General features: G+C 42.4%; 1 protein-coding gene across 15 annotated transcripts in view; it reads left to right on the forward strand.

Annotated features, from left to right (window-relative positions):
• The window catches only part of TSPAN4 (tetraspanin 4), a 435812-nt gene that overhangs the window by 367563 nt on the left and 41039 nt on the right, over positions 1-27210 (forward strand). For 14 of the 15 annotated variants that reach the window (XR_005820749.1, XM_040560418.1, XM_040560415.1 and 11 more), the window contains one exon: positions 26405-26506. Coding sequence is in view for 14 of the 15 variants with exons in the window: in XM_040560418.1 (XP_040416352.1) it covers positions 26405-26506 (102 nt within the window). In the remaining variant the exon portion in view is untranslated. Of the gene's footprint in view, positions 1-10179; positions 10226-11089; positions 11375-26404; positions 26507-27210 lie in introns of those variants that run through there. The other variant, XM_040560419.1, reaches the window with a different exon arrangement.

Here is a 27210-nt window from a genome sequence, read left to right on the forward strand (position 1 = left end):
GCCCTCTCTGTCCCTATAAATTGGGGAAATGCATCCTTGAGAACAGAGTATCCTTGTATAAGTTCAGTTCTTGCTGAAATTCACTCATCCTTGTGTACTCCTCCTCCTGCTACTAGCAGTCTTTGATGCAATTTAGTAAGGATTTTTTTCTGTAATATATTTCTGTCTAATAAGTCAATCTATGTTTTAAGTTGCTTGCTCTTGCCATTTTGCACGTCACTGCTGCAATCCAAGGATGTTGTTGCTCTGTCAGATGTTTGTGCCATCTGCACCTTGCCATTCTGAACCACAGGAAGGCAGAACAATATGTGTCATCATCTTCTGCCGTGCTAATGCTTCCTCTGTTGACAAAGTCGTAACCTCAGCATTTAGGAAACCTTTACAGAGGTCAGCTCAAAGGGCATATTAAAGTGCAAACTGAATTGCATGTTGTAAGTTAGTAAATTACATAAATGTAGCAAAATGGAAAAGATCATTTGAAGGTACTTAAGAAAAAAGTAAAAGTCTTTCTCTAGAGAACAATGACAGGGGAAGTCATGAGGCATAACACGGAAAGATTTTGATTCAAAACCAGATGTTAGATTGATCACATAAGACATTAATTTTTTCTTTTGAAAATTCAGAACTTAGTTACACTAAGACTTAAATTAATCAAAATTACTGAAAGGTTATTTAAAAGCTGGGAAGAGAATCAACATTACTCTCTGAACAACACACACAGAAGAAAACATCCTGTAGATTTCTTTCAGGTCCACCTTTTTATTTTGATGAATAGAGAATGCATTGTAGTTGGCAGAAAAGCAGCTGAATACATTCAGACAAAGAGAAGCAATGTTTCTTTCAAGGTCAGGTAGCTTGGGGAAAAAAAAGAAATTGATTTTCTTTTGGGGACTGTGAAGAAAGGAGGAGCAGAATGTGTTGCAAACCTTGAAGTATGTTGAGATCCGACTGGTATTTAAGTAAATGTCAGTGGAGTGTCCTTGCTGCTAACACCACCACTCGTGGCCATTGAGTGGCCAGGTGCAGCTTCTGATGGTAGGGGTGTTCTCAATAGAAACCTGCCTCGTGCTCTCTTTGACACTGATTTACGTACAAATGGCAGAGGCAGCCCTTTCATGATGATTGTTGTTACTGCGGAAGAGCGTGGAGCAATGAGGATTGCTTTTCCGATTTCCCATCATGAGCTTTCTTTCTCTCAGCTGTATTCATGTCAGTGGCAGTTTTCATGTAAGAAGTGTCAGTAAGAGACAATTAGACAAGTTAAGACTAGGACAGCGGAATGGCTCTTTGCTGCTGGGTCTCACAGTTTTGGCACATCCATTTTAAGCTGTTTGAGGGTTTAGTTACACAATACAATATTGAGTGTCAGCACAGAAGGAACACACAAGTTACCACTTTCCATATGGTGAAATCCTGACCCCGGTGAAGTCGGGGAGCTGCACAGTTGTCTTCTATGGAACGGAGTTAGCTAGTAGCTAGTCACTGGTTTTTAAAAAATTAAGGAAATTGAGTGTATCTGAAATCTGTGTTGTCTACCAACCATTGGACTTCATTTTTTGCTTTATAATTATTTATTGAGGGCTTATAATGTCAAGAAATAACTTTCCAATAACAAAATGCTCCCAGTGGTGCATGTCATAGGTTTGCAGTGATTAAACAAAAGGGGAATATTTGAATTAAAGTGAGTTAAAGCTTTTTCTCTGTGATATTTATTGGAGTGCTTTTCCAATTAGCTTCTCACCATCATTTATTTGAAATGACTTTTTTTTTTTTTTGAATACTTGCTTCCAATTCCTAGAATATGCTTGAAAGCAAACTGCCAGGGGGACAACAAGGAGAGACCTCATTACACACAGCTGGATTATTTTTAGGATCTGATGGGTCCCTTTTCTACACACTCATTTATTAGGTTTTGTGGTTGGATATGGTTAATAGTTTTGTACTCGTCTCATAAGGATCAGCTAGTGCTATGTATGGAAAAATGCAGAATGTGGCTTTTTGCTTCCACGCCCTTGGTGAGGCTGTGCAGATTCCATAGGATTTGGATTCTGGTTTCCCTGGGCTCCTCACTCCCGATCCAGGGGGAGCTCCTGGCGTGCTCCATGGGCACCACAGCATTACTGTGTAGCTCTTTGAAGGTATTAGATCAGCTTCTGAGATACAAAACTACTCTCCTGCTTGATCTGGGAAACAAAAAGGCACAGTTATGGCTTAAAGGCCTTCCTCCTCCTCTTCCAGATGTGATTTGAGCAATGGTTCACCAGGGAAGCTGGCTGTTACGAAGAGACTTGTTTGCTATGTGCCTGGATGACACTGGCGAGATGCTCCTGGCAGGCACTGCTGTGAATTTGCCCATGCCTTGCCTCTGCTGTGGCCTCTTAGCAGACAGATGCCAACCACCAGGTCTAGAGACAGACAAATGAACTCTTCCCACGGGCCCTGAGGATACAAGCTCAATACAAATGAGCAACACCATATTTTAATGTTTCAAACACAATATTTTCTAATTTTAAATATAAATATATCACACACCACATGTATTTATTTCCAGTCCAAGTAGCGTGCCAAGGTCACTGTAAGGGTCGCTCAAGAAGTCCTTATCCATGCCACAGCTTTCAAGTTAAAGTTGATACATCTCATCGATCTCCTGTTTGATTTTAATAGCATATTAAATTCAAGGATTCCAATACCACTCTTTCTCAGGATTTTTCCATGTGAACTTTTTACCAGAGAAGGGTTAAGTCCTGTTCTGTACAGATCTTTGTGAAAAGTGGCAGGGCTGGGGATTTAGGAATGACGGTGATGAGGGCCTACAGTGCTCTGCTTGAGGCTTGTTTCTTCAGTCACACGACGACGATTATTCTCTTTCTCATTGAAGACTGTCTAATTCAGCTTAACATCATGAATCCACAATTTAAGGAGCTTGAGCTAACAGGATCAAGTTAGTGATTGCTGAAAGCTTTGCAGTGCCCTGGTTACTCTAACCTTCCGAGAGGAGAGGGTGTTGAGATGGTCCCGTGTCAATTCTGACTTGCAGATCACTTCACCTTTTGTCCTTGAAACGATTATCCAGCGGGAATTTTAAGTTGCATGCAGATGAGTTTTATTCTGATTGAAGAGAGTTAAATGGAGTTAAGTAGGCAAGAATTTGACACTTGCTAGGGAGGTGGTGCTTCTGCAACATGTACGTGCCCTTTTAAATGGAGTTGAGGGAATTTGATAAAGAACAAAAATTAATGCTAAAGGAAAACGAGGTTGAACAGACAGTTAACTACATCCTGCATAATAAAAATGTGTTTTTAAGCCAAGAGTGGTTGGGTATCTCTTCCTTGTTGACCCACTTAGAGAGAATTTAATAAGGCTTGAATCTTGGCACTTGACGAAGCTCAGAACTGCCGGGATGTGAAGTGCACACCTGCAAGCTGTGGCCGATGTGGAGTGACACCGACTGGTGGTAGCACTTCACAGGGAAGGTTTCTTTGGATGCAAATTAATTTTACATGATTTATGTGATATAGCTGTATCCTAGTATGTCCCCTTTTCTGTGTCTTGTGACCACAGAGCTGAGCCTCTCTATGTACCAATATCCCTCCCCAGGCCTGGGCTGTCTCAAGAGAGGCTTTTGGGCTTCGGCAGGTGGCTGTGAAGACACAGTGTGGGCTTTTTCCTGCACATAAAGCTATTCCTTGAAAGAAGTGTGTATGGCACCTAAAAGAGAACTTGTTGCTTTGCAGCAAGAGAAGAGACACTTCGATTGATCCCTCGGTGCCCCATGGCCTTACCTCACCCACAGGGTCTTCTTTTTTGTACCTCATCAAGGAAGAGTTCCCTTTTCTGACCTCGACAGTCAGCAACTCCAGGCAGCAGGGTTGGGTGGGGGGAAAGCAAACGTTTCATGCTACTGCTTTTTTCTCAGGGAGCACAGCTGCCTGCCTCTCCCCTTCCCACATCATACCTGGATGCAGATTGGAGTTGCTGATGAAGGAAATGAGTGCAGGTCTATGCCCTTTGCTTTGCCAGAGATGAGTATGAATATGATTGGTCCCCAAGCTGGGAGTGTAGCTTCCAGCTCTCATTTTACTGCTAAGCATTACACAAATTGTGGCAGAAAGGGCTGCTCAGGATTCTTCAGGCAGCATTTGTTCTCCAGCTGTCCCCCCATCCTAAGGAATGTGGACCAATGGCACAAGTAATTTAATGTGATTAAATGCTAGACCCCAGTGAAGGGAGTGATGAGGGAGATTCTTCACTTATTCCCCATTAGTCCTGAGCAAGCGTGCTCGTGAATCCTGTAACCTTGGCAGCAAGAGAACCTCCTCCTGCTTTGCTATCTGCAAGGAAATGAATTACACATGCACAGAAATTCATGAGCGCTGAATACTGCGATTAATTTTGTTAAAGTCTCTTTATATATTTAGATAGGGAAGAGGAAGGAGGAAGCTTATCACTAGTTATGAGTCTGAAGCCACAAATCTTGTGCAGCTTTCACTTTGAGATAAAAATGAATCTATAAGGAATCCAAAACCCCTTTGTTTATTTTATGTATTCTAAGAGTGAGAAATGATGAAGGCAGTAATATAAAGTAGTGTTAACTGCACAATCCGCATGTTAAATTGATTAACATGGAGAAAACACATTAATATCTTTTTATTAGTAGCCTGAAAACTTTACAATGGCATTTATTGGAATAGAACTGAAATGTGAATGGCAAATCATTATAAATCTCAGCTCCTATGTGGTGGCCGAAACATTGGCTGAAAATATTTTCAAAAATACAGTCCAGGCATTGAACATCGCTGTTTTTTCCCATTTAACCTTTTATTTGTACATATTAAGCAGGCGATCACATAGCAGATGAAAAGTGGGATGTAAAGCTGGATGTATTGGATGTGCAAATTCTTGCGCTTTATGGCCAAAGCAGGTGCATGTAAATGTTTCATCAGCACACCCATTAAGCTCGCACTGGTAAATTTAGCCACAAGCCTTGGAGAGGTGCTTACTTTGCATTTAATTTAGAACTAAAAAAAGAAGTAGCAGCTTTATTTAAAATGCATTACATTCAGCTTATTTAATATTCTTATTCTCGTGCATTCTTATCCATTATGTGTATATAAAAATAAATGAGGAAGTTGCAGAAATGCACACGCATCTCAGTGATGAGGGTACTTCTAACATAGGTGAAGTCTGGCTTAGAAACCAGCCAGTGATTTTATGAACCTGACTGAATTTAGGGGTAACCCCACCGACGTTAGTGGCACTACCCTCTCTTCTTAAACTACACCAAATATTGATAGTTTTCACGCTGCTGCACCATGTGCTAGCACTGTAGGGACGTTGTGGTTCTTTTTCATCTTCTTTTTCCTATCCTCTCCTTGTGGCCAGTGTCAATCAGCTTGCAAATTGCAGCACGCTCATGCTTGATTGCAGCGGGGTTTCTTTGCCACGTGCTTCCCGACTTTACAGCGTTAACTCTTGCTGCTGCACAGCCTCGTTCTGCCACAGGTAAGAAGATGCAGGGACTTGGCTCATCTGGCACTCACCTGTCTGAGACAGCAGTGCTTTGTACCTCAGCACGAGGAGGGTTTTCTTTGGGAGTTACGTGGAAGTCACTTAATATGCAAAACATATCTTTTATCACATCAGTTCAAAATGGGTGGCCAGAAATTGTAATTGCTGGGCCAAGGAAGTGATGTTATGATAAATCGAGTACGATAAAGAAAATGGCCAACTGCAATTAAAAGGAAATATATTCCTAATTGGCAGGTTGTGCTGAAGGGAGTTGGCAACAATGCACGAAGCAGATTTTTCTTGGTAGCATCAGATACGTACAGGCCAACACGCCTCTGAGAAGTGTACTTGAATGCCATTTGTTTGGAAACTATCTACCTGTAAAGTGTGGAGTATTTATATACTAAGTCCTTCAATATCAATCAAAATAGTATCAGCATCTTTCTTCTGTTTCAACATGTCCTCAACCAGAAGCGCAGGATTCAGCATGGTGAGGGATTAAATTGGCACAAAGATCTGGGCTTCTCTGGTGTGTACTACTTGCTTTGGCATGTTTTTATTTATTCCTTTCCCTTTCACAGGATGGAGTTTTACTGCACTCTGTCCTTACAATTTCTCTGTAAATAATAAGAAAACTTACTAGTTACACTTGTTCCTGAGTTTACCTTGTGTCTTACCTTGTGTCTTCTCACCAAGTTTTAGAAGGTAATTTTAACAATTTTGGAAGCTCTTCTTAAATTGCCTGTTGAAAAAACAAACAACAACAAAAAACCCTACTTTTTTCCCTGTCTGATTATTTTTACCAAAAAGGTCTTTCGTGGAAGAAGGGAGCACATTTTTCCACCCTCATCCCTTCCTATCTCGTTTCATCACAAGTCACACTCCGTTAGAGTCCTAATGCTTCTATCAATAAATGATGGATTTGCCAATGGTGATTTAAGTTTAAAATTACTTAGGAAAACTTAATGAAGCCTGCAAATCATGAATTAGATTTCAAAGAAATTGCCTCTGACAGTTAAAAGCTAGAGGGCCAAAGTAGTTTCAAGGGTGGAATTTTTTCCCCTCTGTAGATTATGGATCAGGTCAAAACAGAGGTGGTTCTGTGGGAATTATTTTTTGGAGCAAATCACAGGTTGGCTCTTGCTGCAGTAACTGTCTCATACTGGTGTGTAGTGGGGTGGGTGACATATTAATACAGGAGAAAGCTCAGCTGTGCTTTAACTGGCTGTTGTGAGTGCTGGCCTGCTTTTTATCTCCACTTCCCCTTGGCTAGAATGGTTTAGGACGTGCCTGGTTTTAATCCTTCTTCCCAGTCTTGTGCCCTCGTTACTAGACTGCTCGGACTGTTTGTCCTCAGTAGGCAAAAATGATACCCTGAGGCTTTCTGCCATTGTCTCTCAGTACAGGGTTATGATTTTATAACCCCAAATGTTCTTCACAGGTTTAAACTGTCCCTTTTGGAAACCGCTTTGCCCATGTAGGAGGGGATGCCTGATGCTGGTTTGCAGTTTCACAAGGAAGAGGATCCCCTTCCTCAAAGTGCATGTGGCGAATTTTCTGTTGCTTGGGGTATATTAATTTACGTAATTAGATTTGTGAAAGCTAACGAGAAGTTTCCTGTCCTAATTTCAGAATATCTAATGCAATCTGCAACAGGTTATAAGTCTACCTAAAATAACTGGGAGAAGAACCGTGGTTGCCCCATTAATGCTCCCCTTTCTTTCTTTTCCCCCAAATCCAAGGAGTTAAGAGTAGTCAAAGGTCACAGTTTTTAACTGTTTTGTACCAAAACCCCTGGGAAATACTTCCGATGTTTCACTACTTGTGCCTGTAGGTTTTGTTTACATTTGGTGCATTCTTCTGAGCTTCATGGTAACAGGCTGGTAGGCAGCTTGTTTCTGAAGGCTGTCAATCTCTCATTTGGTCAGTGGGAGCTAAAGTTTTACAGGCTTAAACTAGAAAGTTTTCTAAAACAGAAAGAAGAACAAACAGGAGTGTTGTGCATTGTTTAGGTATAGCATAAATAGATCGTACAAATTCTTTTCCTCTATTAATTTTCATTGAAATGACCTTGCAAATGGTGCCTTTTTTCATCAAACTTTTAGTGCATCTTTTCCAATAATAACACTTACAGTGGTTGTTCTGGAACTTGTGTTTTTTTAAGCCCTACATAGTTTTGGTGATAGCCATCCACCAAACACCCAGCTTTCTCTTTTCCACTATTTTTCTAATGTGCTGATTTTTTTTTCCCATGTGTCTGCATAAGCTGTCTTAGCGGTAGGAATTTCAGCACTGGCTGATTAGCCTAAGCATTTCTCTTGTCCTCTTAATTTGTAGCAAGAGCTGAGTGCAATGGGTTTAGTAATTGAAACTTGATTCAGTTCTTGCAGTTAAGGATGCCAGGTCTCATTTACTCCATGTATGCCGAGTGTCATTTTTCATGTGCAAAGCTGCTTTGTGCAGAGCCTCAATGTCTGTTGCTTTTGATTTGTGTGTTTTCAACTGAGTTTCCAGGATTAGATTGCTTATGGCACACTTGCCTATCAACAATTTGTATGATGATGAGAGACTCTGGTTTGCATGATGCAGTGTTCCTCCTGACGCAGGTCCAGCTTACACCACCTGTGGCTCTCGCCTGAATGGTTCCCTTACCGACCGGTGTGTGGATTTGGCTGCAAGGTTGGCTGTTCCCACCAAGGTGAGGTTAGCAAAGTGATTGTTACTGCTCCATAACAACTGTTGGTGGGGCCAGGGCCTTTGCAGTGTAAGATCATTTGGAATCCGGTTCCTGTCTTGAGACTTTCTGTAATGTTATTGTGGTCCTTGTTGTTTGAGTGGTGCCAATCTTAAACCTGGTGCTAAGGAGCTCTGAAGCACCCTTGTCTCTGGTGACAGCAGTGAGCACTGTCACCTCGTCTTGAGCTCCTTCACTGGAGCATGTTGAGCTTGCATATTTGCATATAAGCCTCAAAGCCTTTCTTCCTCCAAATGCTCTGACTCCTACGCCATTGATCCCCAGGTTCTAGCTCAGCGATTTCTGAGTTTTTCCTTGTCAGATGTGTTGCTACCTTGCCCTTTTGATACAACCCAGTTCAAGTGTTGTGGCTTTTATTTTTTTCTTTTTTCTGTTGTGGACATGCTGCAGTACTTCCAGTGCCACCAACTGGGTTTCAGCACTGCTGCTTCTCTTGCTGACTTCCAAAATCTGGAGATTTGGAATCTGACCACGGACCCAGGCAACACTCAGAGGAGTACTTCATGCATTTAGGTTCCAAAGCAATACTAGATGGGATGCAGTCTTCTGAAATTACATAGTCTGTATGTTTTCTGTGTTGTTTAGAAAGATATGTGAGGCCACTGGCTTTTCTTTCTGCTCTGTTTGTCTTCATGGATGTGATAGCAAGAAATGCAGCAACACTATGCTGGGTTTAGTAGTAGGAGAAAAAAAAAACACCTGATGCTATAACATTTTTCTATTTTGGAAAAGAAATCACCGCTAAATAAACTTTGTCACAGATAGAGAGCCTCTGCTCTTTCTGTGATAACTGCATTTTCCAGCAGCCAAACCCAAGGAAGGTGAGAGCTGGCACAGCGAAGACTTCCCCAGCTGTTGCTGTCAGACTGTGCTGCATCGCCGAGCAGCTCGGGTGAGGGCTGGATGCCGCTCCTCTCGGAGGTACATGGCAGAGGGGACGTGGTCACTACATAGGATCAGATGGGGGAAAATATTACCCACATGTCTTAGGAACTAAATGGTTGTTAGCGACTCCACGTGACTCTTGATACTTAGGTGAAGCTCCTGTATATACAGTACTGGATATTTTGTTAGATTCGGAGCTGGTTCAAATAGACCAGGTAGCTGCAGCATCTGTTAAATAGCCACATCATCAGCCTATGGAGCTGAGCCACTGTGCCCGAGGTGAGAAGCTGACTGCATTCAGCATTACAAAATTATGTAAAGTAACACTGACGGTGAGGCAAAATGACAAGCATGGCTATTTCATGGGCGTTGGTTTGGTTTGTTGTTTTTATTTGCTTTTTGGTTTTTAGTATTAAAAAATAGTGGAAATCATGAAGCCTCAACATTTTACAATAAACCACTTTTTAATAAACACCAAGATTCTCTACTATACCTGCTGGATACAGTAGCTGGAGTATTATACAAAGCTCCATGAAACTATGATGTGACTTTTGAAAGTATCCCAAGAGCTGGCAATACTGATAAAAATACAAGGTCGCTCCTTTGGATTAGTGACTCATTTGCAGGCTAATCCCAGCCTGCAGTTTCCTTGATGCTGCTCAGTGAGTACCTTTGTGGTAGGGTGTTTTTTTGGTTTGGTTTGGTTTTGGTTTGGTGTTTTTCGCATGCAGGTTGTTCGAAAACCATTCTCTTTGGCTCTTTGCTATTTAATATTTAGCTTGTGCAGTTTGTCATCCTGGCCAAAGCGGGTATTTTTTCTTCCTGTGATAGAATGAAGAAAGTGTGTTAAATGATCAATGGTGAACAATGAGTAAACAGCAGAACAAGTCTCAGACTAATTTTCATTCTTGCTAAAAGCTACGTTTTCTAGCATTTATAAACGTTGCTATGAATTCCCCACAGTCTTTCAGTATCCTCCAAAAAATTAACAGCTTGCACTTTTGTGTGTATATGTTTTATTTTCACTACAGCAACACCCGGAGGCCTCTGCTGTTGTTTTTAGGCCTATAGGATCAGGTAAGGAAAATTGTGATCCCTGCTCCAAACATCTTCTTGTCCCATAGGAGCTTTATTGCTATCGATCCAGGTCTGTCTATATTAAGGCTTGAAATGAGCACCAAAGTGTGTCACGGTCACATCGGACTGAATGTGAGCTTTTCCCATGCTTTGGGTCGTGAGTGGCAGGTAGCCTCACCGCAGCTAATCGCAGCGCCGTGTTTTCTGAAATTGTTACAGTCTAGATGATGGGAGTTTTTCAAATAAAAAACTTAATGGGATTCTGAATAGGATGCCATGAACCGGATGCTTTTCTAGAATAAAGTTCCTGCAAAACTAAAGCACGACTAGGGAGTGTGGTGAACATTGGTGTCCGTGGCAGTGAGTGGCCTTCGCTGCTGCAATTCGTGCTCAGCACAGCCCAGGCTGCTATAGACTGAGATTCAAGCCAGATGCCCTGAGGCTGAGGATGTTACCTGGGTGTGGATGTTAACTAACTGGAGATGGGCCTGGCCATGCTGCTCGATGTCCCGAGGAGGGGCTGGGAGGACAGGTGAGGGGCAGAGGACAGAGGCAGTGTCACTGCGAACAGAATTAGAGGAGCCAAAGTGACTCAGTTGTTTGGGCTGACAAAGTTATCACCTGGCCTTGACTATTGAAAGGTGTATCGAAGGCGTTCTGTGCTGTGTGTCTAGGGCTTTTGACTTTATGTCAAAGGAGGGAATAAAAGACATTTCCCCGCACTTGTTCAGGGACTTTGGACTGTGACGGAGCACGATTTGTGCCCCCAAATCACCAGTGCCAGTTTAAAAGAAGCAGTGCCTGACACTCCAAGGTGGGATGTGCTAAATAGATTGACTTGTTTTCTATCAACTTTTCTTTCAGGATGGATCTGAAGTAAAGTTGAAGGTGCAGGGCAAGAGTGACAATCTGGCATGAACAACAAAGTCCCTGTCCTTGGAAAACCCTGTAACCTTTTGGAAAGGCTTAGAGGTTGTAAGACCAGATGAAACTGTTAAGGTCATCTATGATCCATAGCATTTCAGTCAGTATTGTCACCATCAAACTAATTACATCTGAATTATAACTTTGCAAAACTCTTGAGCCTTGATTTAAAGACATCATTGACTGCACCTCATTTCTCAATAAATTGTTCCAAAGATTGTTTTCTCACAGTTAAAATTGTGCCTTGTTTCTATCTTGCATTTGTCTAGCTTAAACTTCTAACCATTAACTCTCATTATGTCTTTTTCTGGTAGATTAAAGTGCTGTCTACTGTTGAGAATTGCTTCTCCATGTAGGTATGTGAAGGCTGCAATTAGGCTGCTTTTTAACCCTTCCACTCTGCTTAGTTTATCCAAGAGCGTTAGCCGTGTGAAGCAAAGCGTGCTTCTCTGGCTTTTTCTTGCAGGTCTTCTCTGAAATCTTTCCAAATTTTCCGTTGATCTCTAAAAGCATGAATGTCAGTCCTGCAGCATAGCAGTGCTGATACAACTCAGCCTTTATTCAGCTTATGCTAAATATACCCATGATTGTTGCCCCTTCAAGTTGGAAGCGTTGCTTTCGGAACGTGTTCGTTTCCTCAGTCCTTCTGCAGATTTTCTGCTTTCCAGAGTCTTACAGTCTCGTAGTGTGACCGCTCTTCTTTGTTCCTAAATGTCTGTTCTTGCATTTTGGCTGGATAAGCCACAAGGCCCTGTAACCAAGCAGTCCAAGTGGTCTCAGCAGATTATTTAATGCACAGCAAATTTTGTGTTATCTACAAAATCCTATTAGCAGTGATTTTTTTACTTCTTTCCCTGGCAATGAGAAAGATATCAAATAACTTGGGGTCAAGAACCCACTGAAATCCCCATTGGATAAATCCCTTGTTTTTATTACTGTTCTTTATCTGTAACTTTACTTTTTTAAATACATTCAGTATAGCTGCACTGATTTTCCTTTCTCTTATGCCCTCATAAACCTTGAAGCTGTTAGTAAATGTCAGTGAAATTGGAGCTATTTAGGGGCGTTGAAAGCAGTAAGTTAGATGGATGGAGAGAGACCCCATGGAGAAAAAGGTCTCAGCGCTAGCTCAGCCAGTGTTCCTAGACACCAAAGCGTGCAAGGGGGAAGAGAGAGAGAAGACATTGTCCAGCTTTACAAAGAGATGGGATCAATGCTTCTCTTTTTCAAAAAATCAATCTCTTAATTAGGAAAGAGGGACTCGTTTTGATTTTTAAGATGAAGAGTTAGAAGCACAAGCAGTAAGTACAAAACAAGCCAGAGGCAGCTGAAGAGCATCCCCTGAAGGGTTCTTGAGACCATTGTCATATGTGGCAGATTTAACCTTTTTCTTCAGCTTCCACTCCTCTGAGGGATAGCTCACACTTCTGACAGGCTGTTGGTGAATAAACCAGATCCTAACTGACAGTGGCTCAGTCTGCCCAGATCACTTCCACGATCTTGGTGACCTCTGTAGAAGCAGAAACTTGGTTCAGGTCTTCAGCTCAACCTTTTGGAAACAAGTCCTCTTCTGGAAAATTTGTATGAATGTGCAGTAGATGTATGTTACAGCCAAAATAAACAGGAAAAACAAGCCAAACAAACCCAGTGTTCTGTTCCTACTTGCCAGAAAGCTTTTAGGACTGGAGGGATTTTTGGAAGAGAAAGAAAGGAGATGAATTAGCATAGCAGGTTGGTGACAGGATAAAACCCATGCCATAGCCTTGCACTCACCAAAGGGCTGTCCTGTGATTGAGTGGCAGTCGCCTCAGACAATTTGTGTGGCTTTATAGGTGATATTGGGCACTACGTACGTGTTTGTGCCCAGCTAATATTACTGTAGCCTGATCTCAGAAGCAAATCCGAGGTGTCTGGAGATTGTCCAAACTAACCTTTACAAATGTGTCAATGACCTCGAGGTGACTGGCAGTCAATTAATTCAAGGTGAAATTATCCAGTGGAGATATGCCCTTTAAGGATCCTGATTAAGATGCAGCTTGTGCTTGGAACTGATTAAAAGTGATTGCCATCTGAAGGAGATGGTGTTGTGGCCGGCAGTGATTTGATTGAGTCTGGATTATTGTAGACAGTTCTCTATATACTTTTAGATGTGACCTTGTTCTGTTGTTGAGAGGCAGCCAGGCCGAGAGGGACCAACTCTGCAAATTTTCTTCCTTTTTCCTAAACAGTGACTCCTTTGGATTTGGAATGGGACAGTTTAATAGGCCAGGCATCACTGTTGATGCAGTATGTTTTGTATTAAGGTACAAGATTTCAGGCTGTGAAGTCAGGCTTTTAGTGGTTTTACGAACACTAGAATTCAATAATCAAAGAAGAAAAGCACAGTATCGCTTCCTCTTCTTGGGCAGCAAAGTTGCTTGTTGTTGCAGGAGGATCTTGGCACTCCAGACTGTGTCTCCTTCCCCTTTCCTTTCCCTGTTTGAATGAGACCCAGCAACTCTGGGGGATCTTGAGACACCGTGAAATTGAACTGGAGTGCCACAGGTCTGCTCGACCCTGCACCTGGGGCAAATGCTGGCGTTGGTATTGCCACGGTTCTTCGGATCCTCTGACCAAGTACACAGACCACCACGCAATTCCACTCAAGGAAATCAGTTACTACATACCTACTTGGTAAACATTAGCAAAGTGAATAATTTTATGTTACCTCATGGCGATAGCAAGTCACTCACTGGTCTCTTGAGTATTTTCTGTCACAACACGGGCATCCCCTTTCATTTGGGAAGTCTGCTTACCCGTAGTCCAGCTATATCTGGTAAAGTGATCTCCAAAAGCTTACTAGTATGTCTGGGTTTTATCGGTTTAGGTGAGGGTGGCTCAGATCATAATCTCGCTCGAGTCCCTTGAATGGATCACATTCTGGGGTATAGGAGGCTCCCCAGGCAGTAGCAGTTTGAGGTGAACCTTTCTCCAAGATTTCCAGTTTCTCCTTTCATCCAGATTTATTGCATTTAGCAGGGTTTCTGCTGTTCATTTACTAAATGCCAATTTTACGTCAATAATTTTGTGGTTCTGTATGGAAACATTGCAGGCCCCCAGTACCCCGTCTGTATGAAGACACTGCAATTCATCTCTGTTTAACATATGGCGAAACAACTGTGTTCCCTTCTCCATTCAACCTGATTGACTTCACGAGAGAAATGCAGCTTTTTGTGACATGATTAGAAATAGAGAGGATGTTGGAAACTTGCATTTTGTGTTATGGAAGTGTGACTGGCAGGTTGTTTATGTGCTTGTTTTCTGTTATTATGGAAAACAATCTCCATGTAGTTTTCATTTCAGTCACTGAGTCCCAAATCATTCCCTTCACGATAAAATCTGTTTTCTATGAAGTATACGGTGAAGAGCTGCAATTGTTTCTTTCATTAAAATGAAAGAGGCATTTAATAGCAGTTACTCACTTCTGTTGCTTTTGTCATCTACTAGCTTTCCAAGACATTTCATTTACCAGTCCATAATATCTCCACTTAAAAGCTACCTGATGATTAAAAACAGTAATTCCAGTTGCTCGCGAAGGTCAGAACTCCCACGATGTCAGAAATGCTGTTTTGGAGAGGGAATGGTTTACAAACTTGCATGTACTCCAGTAGAAAGATGTTTCTGAGCCACTGGAGAGCCTATGTGACTGATGCCAAGTAAGTAGAAATGTGAGCAACTCCACTGATTTCCGTGGAGCCAGGCAGATTTCTGCTAGCTGAGGAGCTGGTATTTCGCGTAACCTTTGATTCTTGTAAGTGCATGTCTGTGTGATTAGAAGAAAAGAACATATTTTCAAGGAAGAAAATGTAGGTATGGAGATAATTACCTTCTCTGGTGTTTTGCCAGGAGGATATTGAGATCTTTCTCCATTTTCTTCAGAATAAAGCCTGGCAGCTCTTCAAATGGTCTTGCTGAGTTTCTGCAAAGTAGCCAAATGTTCCCGCAGAGCCCTCTGTCTCTCCAAGCATGCCTTTCCCCAGAGCCAGGACTTCTGCTACCCTCTCGCTCTGGGGCTGCCATGTGCAGTCCTCCCACCTGGAGGCTGAGCAGAGATCCTCCCACGGTAGGCATAAAGCTTGCTGTCACGAGCATGATTTCGCCTGCCATTCCATTCCCTCCGAGGACAGTGGTAATTCTCCTCGCAGCATTATTTATTTAAAATGAGTTCATTTCAGAGAAAGCATATCTTAAGAATAATAAAGCAGGCTGTGTGCATAGCTCACTTTCCCCTGAGGACTAACGGTCCCTGGATTTAGGAAGACACAGTTTGTGCAATCCACAGCATCTCTCTGCCAGCCTGCCTTTTCAGACAAGTTTCTCCAGGCAGAGTAACAGATATTAACCCTACAGTGGGCTTTAATCTGTTTTGGTTTTCTTTCTTTTCTTTTCTTTTCTTTTCTTTTCTTTTCTTTTCTTTTCTTTTCTTTTCTTTTCTTTTCTTTTCTTTTCTTTTCTTTTCTTTCTCTCTTTCTTTCTCTCTTTCTTTCTCTCTTTCTTTCTCTCTTTCTTTCTCTCTTTCTTTCTCTCTTTCTTTCTCTCTTTCTTTCTCTTTCTTTCTCTCTTTCTCTCTCTCTCTTTCTCTCTTTCTCTCTTTCTCTCTTTCTCTTTCTCTCTCTCTCTCTTTCTCTCTCTCTCTCTCTCTTTCTCTCTTTCTCTCTCTCTCTCTCTCTCTCTCTTTCTCTCTCTCTCTCTCTCTCTCTCTTTCTCTCTTTCTCTCTTTCTCTCTTTCTCTCTTTCTCTCTTTCTCTCTTTCTCTCTTTCTCTCTTTCTCTCTTTCTCTCTTTCTCTCTTTCTCTCTTTCTCTCTTTCTCTCTTTCTCTCTTTCTCTCTCTCTCTCTTTCTCTCTTTCTCTCTTTCTCTCTTTCTCTCTTTCTCTCTTTCTCTCTTTCTCTCTTTCTCTCTTTCTCTCTTTCTCTCTTTCTCTCTTTCTCTCTTTCTCTCTTTCTCTCTTTCTCTCTTTCTCTCTTTCTCTCTTTCTCTCTCTCTCTCTCTCTTTCTCTCTTTCTCTCTCTCTCTCTCTCTCTCTTTCTCTCTCTCTTTCTCTCTTTCTCTCTTTCTCTCTTTCTCTCTTTCTCTCTCTCTCTTTCTCTCTCTCTTTCTCTCTTTCTCTCTTTCTCTCTTTCTCTCTTTCTCTCTTTCTCTCTTTCTCTCTCTCTCTCTTTCTCTCTCTCTTTCTCTCTTTCTCTCTCTCTTTCTCTCTTTCTCTCTCTCTTTCTTTCTCTCTTTCTTTCTTTCTCTCTTTCTCTCTTTCTTTCTCTCTTTCTTTCTTTCTTTCTTTCTTTCTTTCTTTCTTTCTTTCTTTCTTTCTTTCTTTCTTTCTTTCTTTTCTTTCTTTCTTTTCTTTCTTTCTTTCTTTCTTTCTTTCTTTTCTTTCTTTCTTTCTTTTCTTTCTTTCTTTCTTTTCTTTCTTTCTTTCTTTCTTCAATGTGTATTGTAGTTCCAGCAAGAGAAAGATGGTTTATCACCAGACTCTTTGTTCTAAGGAACCAGGAACACTTCTTCCCCTGAGGACATGATGTAACCAGCCCTCTCCCCCTCTTGCCTTACAGCTTACCCTGGTGGTCACTAATTGCTGGTGGAGCCGACAATGCTAGGCCTGGCAGATCAGGTCTGCCACCAGGAGGTGGCACTTGCAGTGCTGATGGTAAACCCCGGGGAGCTTACGTGCCTTTCCCATCGCCTCCAGCAAGGTTCAGGTGCCACCATTCAGATCTAGGTAGGGTGTAATTGTTGTGACTTGCTCAGAAATGTATTTACTTCACAGCACTGGACAAATTCTGTATTTTGGCTTCTATTTTCCTATCACAGTTGTGAATTTAAGAAGAAATGAGGTTCCTTGGATGATGAATTTGACAGAGAGCCCCCACTTAACATGGTTTGTGGGACTGGCCCATCTTCTCTTGCCACAGGGAGAGTGTGGGGTATGGTTTGCCTTTGCTATCATTCCTCCCCTGATATTTTAGTAGACTTGCTTTGAAAGCCCTCTCATTCACCTTTAAGCTAAGTAAATGAGTATCGTAAATAATTGAAACTACAGTTGATCCCATGGGAAGGCTGCAACAAATGGCTTAGTGGGCAAGTGGCCAAGTCCTTCATCTCTGTGAGTAACCTACTGGCTTTCCCCTTCCCAGCACACAGCATCTGCAAAGGAGTCTGTGTCCAATGTCACTGTTCCGCCTAATATATCATCGCACAATGGTCATCAGTTCCTACAAGGAAAGAGGCTTGTCTCCTTGCTTCAGTTTGCCTCTGCACGCTCTGAAGCCTTTGTGGCAGCTAATTGGATCTCAAGCTCTATTGACATGTACATCCCTAGGTAGTTGGGTTTTTTTAGTTTTTTTTTTTTTGGTCTGCATAGATGGAGGTAACAGGTTGTTAGCACTTGAAACATAAATCCAACCCACCTTTCATGTCTCTTGGCAAACAAAGGCTAAACAGCATGTATCACATTAATTAGCATCCTTCCCAATTTACTTATCTGAGGATATACTGATGGCTGTTGAGGACAAATGAAAGTGAGTATCTTGGAAGAAAGGCAAAGAGGCTGAATACAGATATCCTGGAATTATTCTCAACATAAGCACAGGTTTTGAAAGAACGGGCATTTCCCTTTTCTGCTGTTGTAGATTCCGTGTACATGGGATTTCAATACATGAACATGGCTCAGAGGAGTCTTTACACCGTGGCACAGAAGTGGTCCTATAGCCACTGAAGATCAAGGCAAAATTGCCATCTACTGGGACATGCAGGGAAGGAATTGCTCTTACTGTGGGGAAATGAGTGAGTAGGAGGGTTGACACCCGAAGGAGACAAAGGCTTTGAGGATCATTTGGGAGATCTGTGGGACACGAGGCTGATACTCCTGATGATGTGCATTGCTGAGAACAGCAGCTGGTGGGACACATGGCTGGAAAAAGGGGACAGATCTCTTCTGAGTCAGTCATCTTCGGAGCAAGTACATGGAGAAAACCTAACGACAAAGGGAAATTGCATTCTGGAAGAGAAATGGCGATGCTGGGTAACGACAGCACCCGACTTTGCTGGTGTCACTGCTATTGAGGATGTTAGTATCATTTTCCCCAACCAGTTTAATAACCTGAAGAAGAGTTTATTTACATGTGAACAAAAGGTTTCTTATAAAGAATCGTCATAAAAAGCATCCACAGTGCTGTATTAATAATTCTGTATTTCACAAAAAACATGCACCTTTGTGTTCTCTCATTGAAATTCCTCCAATATGCTGGTGAGACTTTTGTCACTCAAAATGCATAATGCATTCACTTAATGTCCTAGTAATTAATTAGTTGTGTTAGCCTTCTGTGTATGTAATTGATTTGATTTACCTGCATAGTTTTACCTAGCCCTTTCCCCATGCTCACTGCACCGTGCAAACTACCCTAAAACAAGAGCAGCAAGCAAAAAGAATTCATGCTCAAGGCTTTTACTCCCAGGTTCACTAAAAATAAATGAGCTCTTTTTTTTTTTTTTTAAGGAGGTGGAGGACAGTCTCACTTGGGAGTGTCAATGCACAGGGTGCCACAGAGGATAGGGAGCTGCATGTACCCATCCTCTTGAATAAGTAGTCAGCTGTGCCATTGGATTAAGTCTGTATCAAGCTAAGAATGTGCATCTTAATATTTTGAGCCCTTCTCTCTGAGCTAGTTATGATGTGCTTTATTTAAACAAGCTTGGGGACCTGATGCACAAGTTATTCAGCTGTTGCTGTGGATAAGAACAGATTAGATTGCAGTGACCTCCTTGGCTAAAGAAAAGCGTACTTTCCACTTACACCAGCAATGACGGGGAGCTAAACATCCACTTTGTGAGAAAACAGCTCTCTCCCCTTGAACTTTAAAGGAAACATTTGAACAAAATGAGCTGTGGTTTGCTGAAAACATGTGAATTTGCTCTTGCACAAGAAGTTTGATTGGCAAAGCCTAGTGACTTGTCATACTTGTGACCTCTGTTTAAAACAAAGCAACAGTAAAGCTGCTGTTGGGATTTGTTGGTGTTTTAATGGTATGAACAGTACAGGGATGTTTCGGTGGCTGCCTCTCTTGCAGCCTCAGCTGTCTGCCGTGTCAGGTGCCTTGACACCTGCTTTTGAGCACAAGCAGGTGCTCAGGGGCAGAAGACTGTTGAAACTGCCGTTAATTGTATGCACAAACCCCGGACCCCAAAAAAACAGATTTGAAAACCCAAGCTCTTTGGCTTCCTTGTTAGTTTTTTCTAATAAAAGCTACTGCAAGTTCTTGGTTCTTGCAGTGGGAGACTCGAAGTTTCACCAGCTTCCTGCTCCAGGCTTCCTGCTCGCTTCTTTTGCTTCCTGCAAAAGTGTCAGGAGGGTTACTGTCCCTCTCAGGTCAGTAACTCCGTTAATTAGCTCAGATACAGGGCTTCACGTCCCATGTAGTTTTTGGTATTAAATACTTGCTCCAAATTTTGTGATGAATTTTGTGGCACAAGTGCAGTGTGATATCTTCTGTTTTATCAGTAAAGAACTGAAACACAAGACAAGCCATGACTTTTCAGGAGTACATAGGAAGCCTGTCGCACAGCTACTTCCCACACCCAGATCATTTCTTAGGATCTTCTGTTCTTCTGTTCTCTGCTCATCCTCTGAAGTTACGCAGCCAGTGACGGTGTATCTCTGCTGGTATCAAACATGGCTAGAGTCAAGAAGCATTTCAGCAACCTTGGAAGATTCCTAAACGTTTGATTCCTGAGGTAGGCTTTTACAGTCAAATTAGGAAAAGAAAATTCAGTAAGCAAGCAGCTTGCTGTTTTTAAGGAAGAAATTACAAGAAAATGTTAAGACCTGGAGCTGTTTCACATCTGGAGAGAAAGCGAGGAAGGGGGAATCTCCCAGAGCTGACTAAAGCATCTTGGAGATGCTGTGTAACACTGGTGGCACTGACAAGAAATGAGTCTGTTGTCCCTTGACTGCCAAATGTCAGCAAAACTCATGCAATGCCTCTTACTTAGCTCAGTAGTCTTTATCCTAAAATCTTACTAGATTTCTATTGAGAGGCAGGTGGTACAAGGAGGTCAGGGCTGAAGAAAACACGTACTGCCCTGAGCTTCTTACTCTTATAGACAGGCTTGGGGACATCTCATTTAAAACAAGCCTTACCTGTTGGTACAATCAATCTCATCTCTTCTTAGCAGGCAAGAGGGCTCCCACAAATGACCTTATAGATCAGGCGCTTTCTGTTTACATTCGATTTCCCACCCCCTGCTATTTGTAGAAAATGATCATCAAGGCATTACATTTAAAGTTTTGCCTGGTGAGAAACTATTGGATATTTTGTCGTTTCCTTGCAGCTTCTCCTACCCGGGTGGAGAGGCAGAGAGGTAGGGGAAGCAATCACCAAAAAGGTCAGGAATATTTACTTACCTATATTGAAGCGCTGCTGAGTGGCTTTGTCCAGTTTGGGAGCCGGCTGGGTGGAATTTTTTCGTTCAGGATGTGGTAGAGAAGTACTGAGGCTTGAAATTAAAAGTCTCTATTTACCTGCGGGTTAGAAAGCTGGGGTTGCTGCTGGCATCCTCTGTCTGGCCTTTGCCTAAAGGCTATGCCAGAATGTAAGTGACATCTCACGCTGGCAGCGAGTTGAAAAGGAGCTGATAAAGAAAGATCTCCCCAAGAGGCTGCTTTTGGCCCTTCCTCCAGAGAGGATTGCAACAAAGCCTCGCAGTGTGCCGGGACAGCAGAAGGGATTTGGCTTTTCAGTGTCACTGTGGCTTCAGCTTAATCAGAGAGTTGTATCATACTGATTGTAAATACTGGCAAAACCTGGGCTCTGCACAGATACAACTTGTTGTTGCAGTTCCATGGCTTTTACCAGGAAGGCAAGGAGGAGTCTGGCAGCTCCTGGTCCTCTTGAAGGGTGCTGGCCTTGCTCTGGGCTTGCCAGCCAGCCACAGCTCCCCTTGTGGGCTCTGCATTTCCGAAGCAAAGAGGGGACACAACTGAGAGTAAAACAAGCCTTACGTGTGAATTGCTACAGCTTAAGTAGCTGTCCCAAGGAACCACTTCTTAACTTCGCCTGAATTTATACACAGGTTTAAGTAAGGTGTGTGTAAGGGACGTTTGGGCACTGCTGTGATGTAGATGAGGCTGGGACAGATCCCTGCCCCTTCTCCCTCGCTGCATCAGCTGCTTCCAGCCACTGACCTCTGCTGCAGTTACTCTCCAGTCCTGCCACAGGTCCTGCAGCTCTCCTCTTGTTCAGATACTGCTGTACTTCAGTGCCTGAAGCTCTCTGCACGTGACCTGTGTACCATAGAGTGGTATCATTTGTTTTTTAGAAAGTCTTTTTAATAAGGCAATGAGATATTTAAGAGCCAAATTAGGCTCTGATGGAAGACGGTGGGAAAATATTTGTGCTCATTTAGTGGGAACAGGATCTGACGTTAGGTAAAGTGCTAGCCATGTGTATGCCATGCTCTAAGAAGTGGTGATCTTGCACTGCTTTATAGTGGATTTCCACACTGATCAGCAGGACACATTGAACTTCTCTCAGCAGAAACGCCACTGAAACCTGGCGATGTTAACAAACAGGAGTAAACCTCCAATGTGACTGAAGCCAGAAGTTGCAGGAATTCGCATGGAAGTGGTGCCAGGTAGAAGCTCACTCCTCTCATCTTTTGCCTGATGAATCCTGAGGAGAAGAATTTTTCTCTGCTTCACTTCCAGATTGATAAAAGGTTCTTACTGTCTAACCTTTCAGAAACCCTTTCTTCTAAGGAAATCCACATGACTAAAAATAGGCATCTCATTTAGAATAATGGTTTGCCTGCTGAGAGTTTTTTATTATGCTTCGTTGTGCTCCTTCACAAGTATTATGCTTTGCCAAAGGCATGGCTTGTGTATGGGAGAACACAGCAGATTCAAATTGCAGAATATTTAATACAGTACTTACAGCCCCTGTTTTGTGATAGACGTTTTGCCCGGCTGAGGACTGGTAGCGCAGAGACAAACAAGAGAAGCTGACAGATTGGTGAATGCTGGGTGGGATCGCCTTTCAGCAGACTTGATGAATCACTCTGCTGCAGCATTTCATTTTCAGAAAGATCATTTGCGGAAAAAGTCAAATGGAAGGCAGAAAAAGAGGCAGCCGGGAGTGTTTTGTGAGTTTTCATTTAAATCAAATATACAATTATATTAGAATAAAGATGTATTTAAAAGTTCCTGCTATTCCAAACATATTTTGAGGAACAAACAAAATCCAGGCTAGCAGGAAACAGAATGACCTGGAGGAGGGTTTGCCAGTCATGTTCCAAAAGTAGGTGTTGAGTTTTGCTTAACTCTGATTGAAACCAGTAGGAATCACGTGTCTAGAGCTTCAAACAGCGCTTCAATTAGGTAAGAAAAAATATCCGTGTTAAAACCTCGCAGGCAGGTCATTCAAGCAAAGACTAATGTGCTTTTAATAGGACTGCACGTGGACCCTGAACTCCTCGTGGCCTGAATGAGGGAAGTGGTCTTGCTTAATGCCTTGTCTGGGCTCTTAGAAGTTCAAGGCTGCTTCTGTGTCAAGACCGACTAATTAATAGACACACATTAATAGAAAGGGCGCTCTCGGTTGTGCTGCACAAGGTTGCTTTGAGGGCTCTGTGCTCAGCGTGAGGGGTGACTCTCACATCCATTTTCTCGCCATACCAAATTTGTTGTCATCTTCAAATCAGGCTCGGCAGTTTTTCTGCTGTCTCTCATGGGAGCATCAGCCCATCTGTAGGAGCTTTTCCAGGTCAAAACTTTCACCCTTGTTTCTGGATCCCCACCGTACTCAGCGGGGTTGCAGGGAGGTGAAGGCAGGCAGAATCGTACGGAGGGGTGAGAGTTACGGCGCAGCCGTATCAGCTTGGCAGGGTGAAAGGCTGCGGGGGATGCCGAACACCTTTTTGACCCTAGCGTAAGCATACGGCAGAGTGCGAATGCTTTGAGGAGTAACTCTGAAAAAGGTTTTAAATCAGCTGCTCTTCAGAGAATAGCACTCTTTGGTGCATTTACAGCATACTTGGTTAGAAGATCAGTTAGAAACTCATATAAAGGAGAACTATGTAAAATGCTACATTTACAGTCACTCAAATAAATACAAAGCTGTATATGTATGTGTATATGTATATATATTAAACTATGAGACTTCTAGATAGCTTCCCATGTCAGTGGACACGGAATAAAAAAGTAAAGAAATCTGGAGGTAGTGTTCACAGCATCTGTATGCCTGCCTCTTGCAAAGAAGCAAGCAGTTGAGAGACTGCCTGGAGATGAGAGAGAAGGAAATGAGACACACATACAGCATGGGGTTATAAAACGCTTATGTCCCCTTCTAAGCATGATGTTCAAACATACACTTTCTTTTTAAACCAACAAATAATAATAATGGGTCATACAATGCGCATGAATTGATGTGAAGGGACTTGATTTCAAAGCACTGATGCTTTGAAATACTAGTGCAGGAACTGGTCACGTAATGCCTGTTTTCTTATGCAATGTTTTGCTGTTCACTCCGTTTCTGAAATGTGGAAGTCTGTTGCCAGTTGTGTTCACAACATAAAATTCTTACACTATTTGTGCAGGGAAAAGTGGTTAACTTTATGAGAAGGAAAGGGCTTGCTTTCATTTTGCCTCTGCAAGTTGCTCATTAGTGAATCTTCTGCAGGTGAAAAGGAAGAGCAGGAATTCATGGAGAGGCAGTCTATTGAGACCGTGTTAAAGCACACACGAGCTAACAAAACATTACTCCTGATGTTGAAGTACTTTATAAATGTTGATCGCAAGTTATTAAACATCGTTGATCTCAAGTAGGACATGGAGATTGCCTTGACAAGGGCAGCCTGTGAGCCCGGGTAAGAGGGGTTATCATGTTGAGCCACTGCATCAGTTTGCAAATCAAAATCTGAGTGCGGAAGTGCAAACTTCACATTTTGGATCTGGTAGGATGCCACGTGCCTTTCAGAGAAGCATCACTGTTTCGTTTGACCTCATCCCCCTTCTTCCAGATTAGCGGTGATGGGAACTGTAGGCTGATGCATAGCTCTCTCACTTGGCAGGGCAGATTTTCTTAAGTCTGATAAATTAATATTCCAAATAGACCTTCCTCTTTTGTCTTCAAGGCAATAAATCTAATAGCTAGATATCTGCCCTCAGCTAGGCTGTTCCTCTTCACCTGTCCCTTTCTGAATTAGTTTTTCAGCAGTCGAATTACCTCACTACTTCTGTAGGATACTAGCTAAATTTCAGAGCCTCTCTTGAACTAACAGCACAACTGTGCCTATCCATCCTCTCTGGTGGTTCTGCTCGAGACCACAGGAGGTCCAGACAAGGCACAGGGAGTTGAGGGTAAATGAAGAGCTGAAACCCAGCCCAGTCTAATTCCTAAAAGAAGGCTAGGAATCCCAAACACATGTAACTTTATCGTTTATTGCCTGTAATTTTCTCAGCTAACTTCAAGCTTAATAATAGCTTTCAGGTTTGGTTTTCTGTTCTAATTAATGTTCCAGTGACTGTGTATTCTCTCTGCGTAAAATCAAAAGCAGCTTCGATGATAATTGCAGTGGGAGCAGAGCACCTCCTGTTCAAGATAGTCATCCACGAGAAAGTGCTTGCTTGACAGTCAAGGTGTTGAGAGTAAGCAGTAGCTTTTTCTTATAACACCCCAGAGCTGTATTCTGTCAGTGGCTCTGCTTGGTGGTAGTAAACTTCTAAGAAGGAAACGAGAGAACCAGAGAGACCTAGCACCACCTTTGCACGTGCAGCAGAGATTTCTTCATTGTGATGAACTTCTGAAGTCATAGTTTGTCATGGAGTTGTGTCGATGAGTAACTTTACATTTACCCCATAATGATTATGACGTAGTGGGTTCAAAGTTCCTCTTTTGCACTATGGGAAACGCTTTGCATCCACTTTTTTTCCAGGAGCAAACAAAAACAATTCCGTGTGAACGACACAGATGGAAAATCCTAGTGTATGGTAGAAGCACAATAGCTTTAACTCAAAGTTAGCATTAGTTGTTTCATTTTGGATGTCCCTAGCTGGAATGACTGGTGTCAGAGACGCAATTACCAAAGAATACGTTTGGTCTGTCTGATGTCCGATGTAGAAGAGAGGCAGGCATTGCCTTAGACTGTCCCCGTGAAGCAAGCTGTGAATTTATTTTGGTTGTCATTTTGACTGCTGCAGCAAAAAGATCTGAGTAGTGTTGTATTTTTCAGTCAGATTTAGAGCAGATTAATGGAGAAGAAGGAGGGACAGGTCTGCTCACCTTTCCTGCTGTACCTCGGCTGTCGTTGAGGAGCACCCAGTGAGGGGGAATGGACGGGCATGTCTGAGCAGCTCCTCAGTGCTTTGCGTTTACAGCAGAAAAATCAGGTTAAGCTGTGAATATGCATAACAATAATATAAAAATGTTCCTTCCTTTTTTTGTTTGCTTGATTCTATACAAACGTGTACATGTGGTTATACTGGGAGAGAGGCACTTGTAGTCGGTTCGGATGCTGTCTGTTGGCGACCAGTGGGCCCAACAGCAGCCTGCTGTACCCGAGAGAGAGACTCAACGCTCAAGCGCTGCAAAGGCCTCTAAAGCAGAACTTTATTTAAGAGCCGCTCCATTTAGTAGCTAAATTCTTACATCCATCTTACACCCGTCTGTCCTGAATTTTGGATAGCTCTTTCCCTGCTGCTTCAATATAACTACATCCATCCTGGTGTAAGAAGTGGGGTGCCTTGGCCAAAATAATGAACACAGTTCAGAGCATCACTACAACATTAGTGCTGCTGCTGATCTTTTAGGAAGCAAATGGAAGATGCTGCAGGGAACTTGTTTGCAACAGAAAGATATTAAGCTGAAAGGAAATGCTATGGGTAGATGAAAGTTCTCATTTATAGGTCTCATTTGCAAAAATGAGTGATTAAACTGAATCCAGTCTCTCTATAGTACTTTGGTGGTTAAGGGAGAAGGGAAAAGACGTTCTGGAGGTCTGCAATGGAAAACACGACCATTAACTCAGAACAGGAGCTCCTAATGTTCTCTGCAGTTACCTGTAATAGACACCAGCTCTACGAGAGAATGGCTTTAGGAAATGTCAGTTAACTTTTTATTTATTTCAGTTTATGACTATTGTCTGACATCTCCGTGCCCCCCTGCACTTTGATTCTGAACAGTTGTACTCAGCAAAGTTTGAGTTTTGTGTCTTTTGTTGTTGTTTCAGATTGACAAGTATGCTCAGCGTGATCTGAAGAAAGGGCTTCATTTGTATGGGACAGATGGAAACATTGGCCTAACTAATGCATGGAGCATCATTCAAACAGATGTAAGTCTGAGCTTTTTTTTTTTTTTTTCCTCTCTATCTTCTGGGTTCTGGAACAGCATATTCTGTGTGCAGACCTAATTAGACCCCCAGATCCAAAGCCAACCTCTTCCTCCCATCCAATCAGCACATTAGCAACTAAACTGCTGTTTGTAACAAATGGTGATTTTTGTTTATTTATTTTGGCCAGGATAGCTAATTTCTGTTAAATATTTATATTTTGTTGACACCTAAATATCACTTAGTTTGCCGTGCAGAGAGTGGAGGAGATGGTCAAACAGGAAGCAAGCGTCACCTTCTCTTTAAAGTCAAAGCAATAGCTTACGTCGGAGCGAGCAGCAATAGCGTAATGACAAACACTCCAGACCGGTTTCATTACTGTCTTGTCTCCTTTTGTTGCTATTGTTGGTTTCCTCTAGCACAAAATGGAAGCTGGCCATGGTGTTTGCAACCTCCCCCTGCAGTCAGCACATTTTTTCCCAGCAGAATTCAGTCATCCTCCACCACAGATGGGCTGGGAATGATTTTTGCTATGTTGCCACCGCTGTCGCATCGTTCTGATTCTCTGACAACACTCTTGCCAGTGTTTGTCTCATAAGGCTAAGCTGAACTCCATAGCTGGCTTTTTCCTTTTGTCCTTGTCTGGCTTGCTGAGGAAACGCCATCATTTACAGTCCAGGTTTATTAGCTCTGTCCATCTCTTTTCA

Source organism: Cygnus olor, chromosome 5, assembly GCF_009769625.2.
Source record: "Cygnus olor isolate bCygOlo1 chromosome 5, bCygOlo1.pri.v2, whole genome shotgun sequence".
In the NCBI taxonomy this organism is placed as follows: Eukaryota; Metazoa; Chordata; class Aves; order Anseriformes; family Anatidae; genus Cygnus; species Cygnus olor.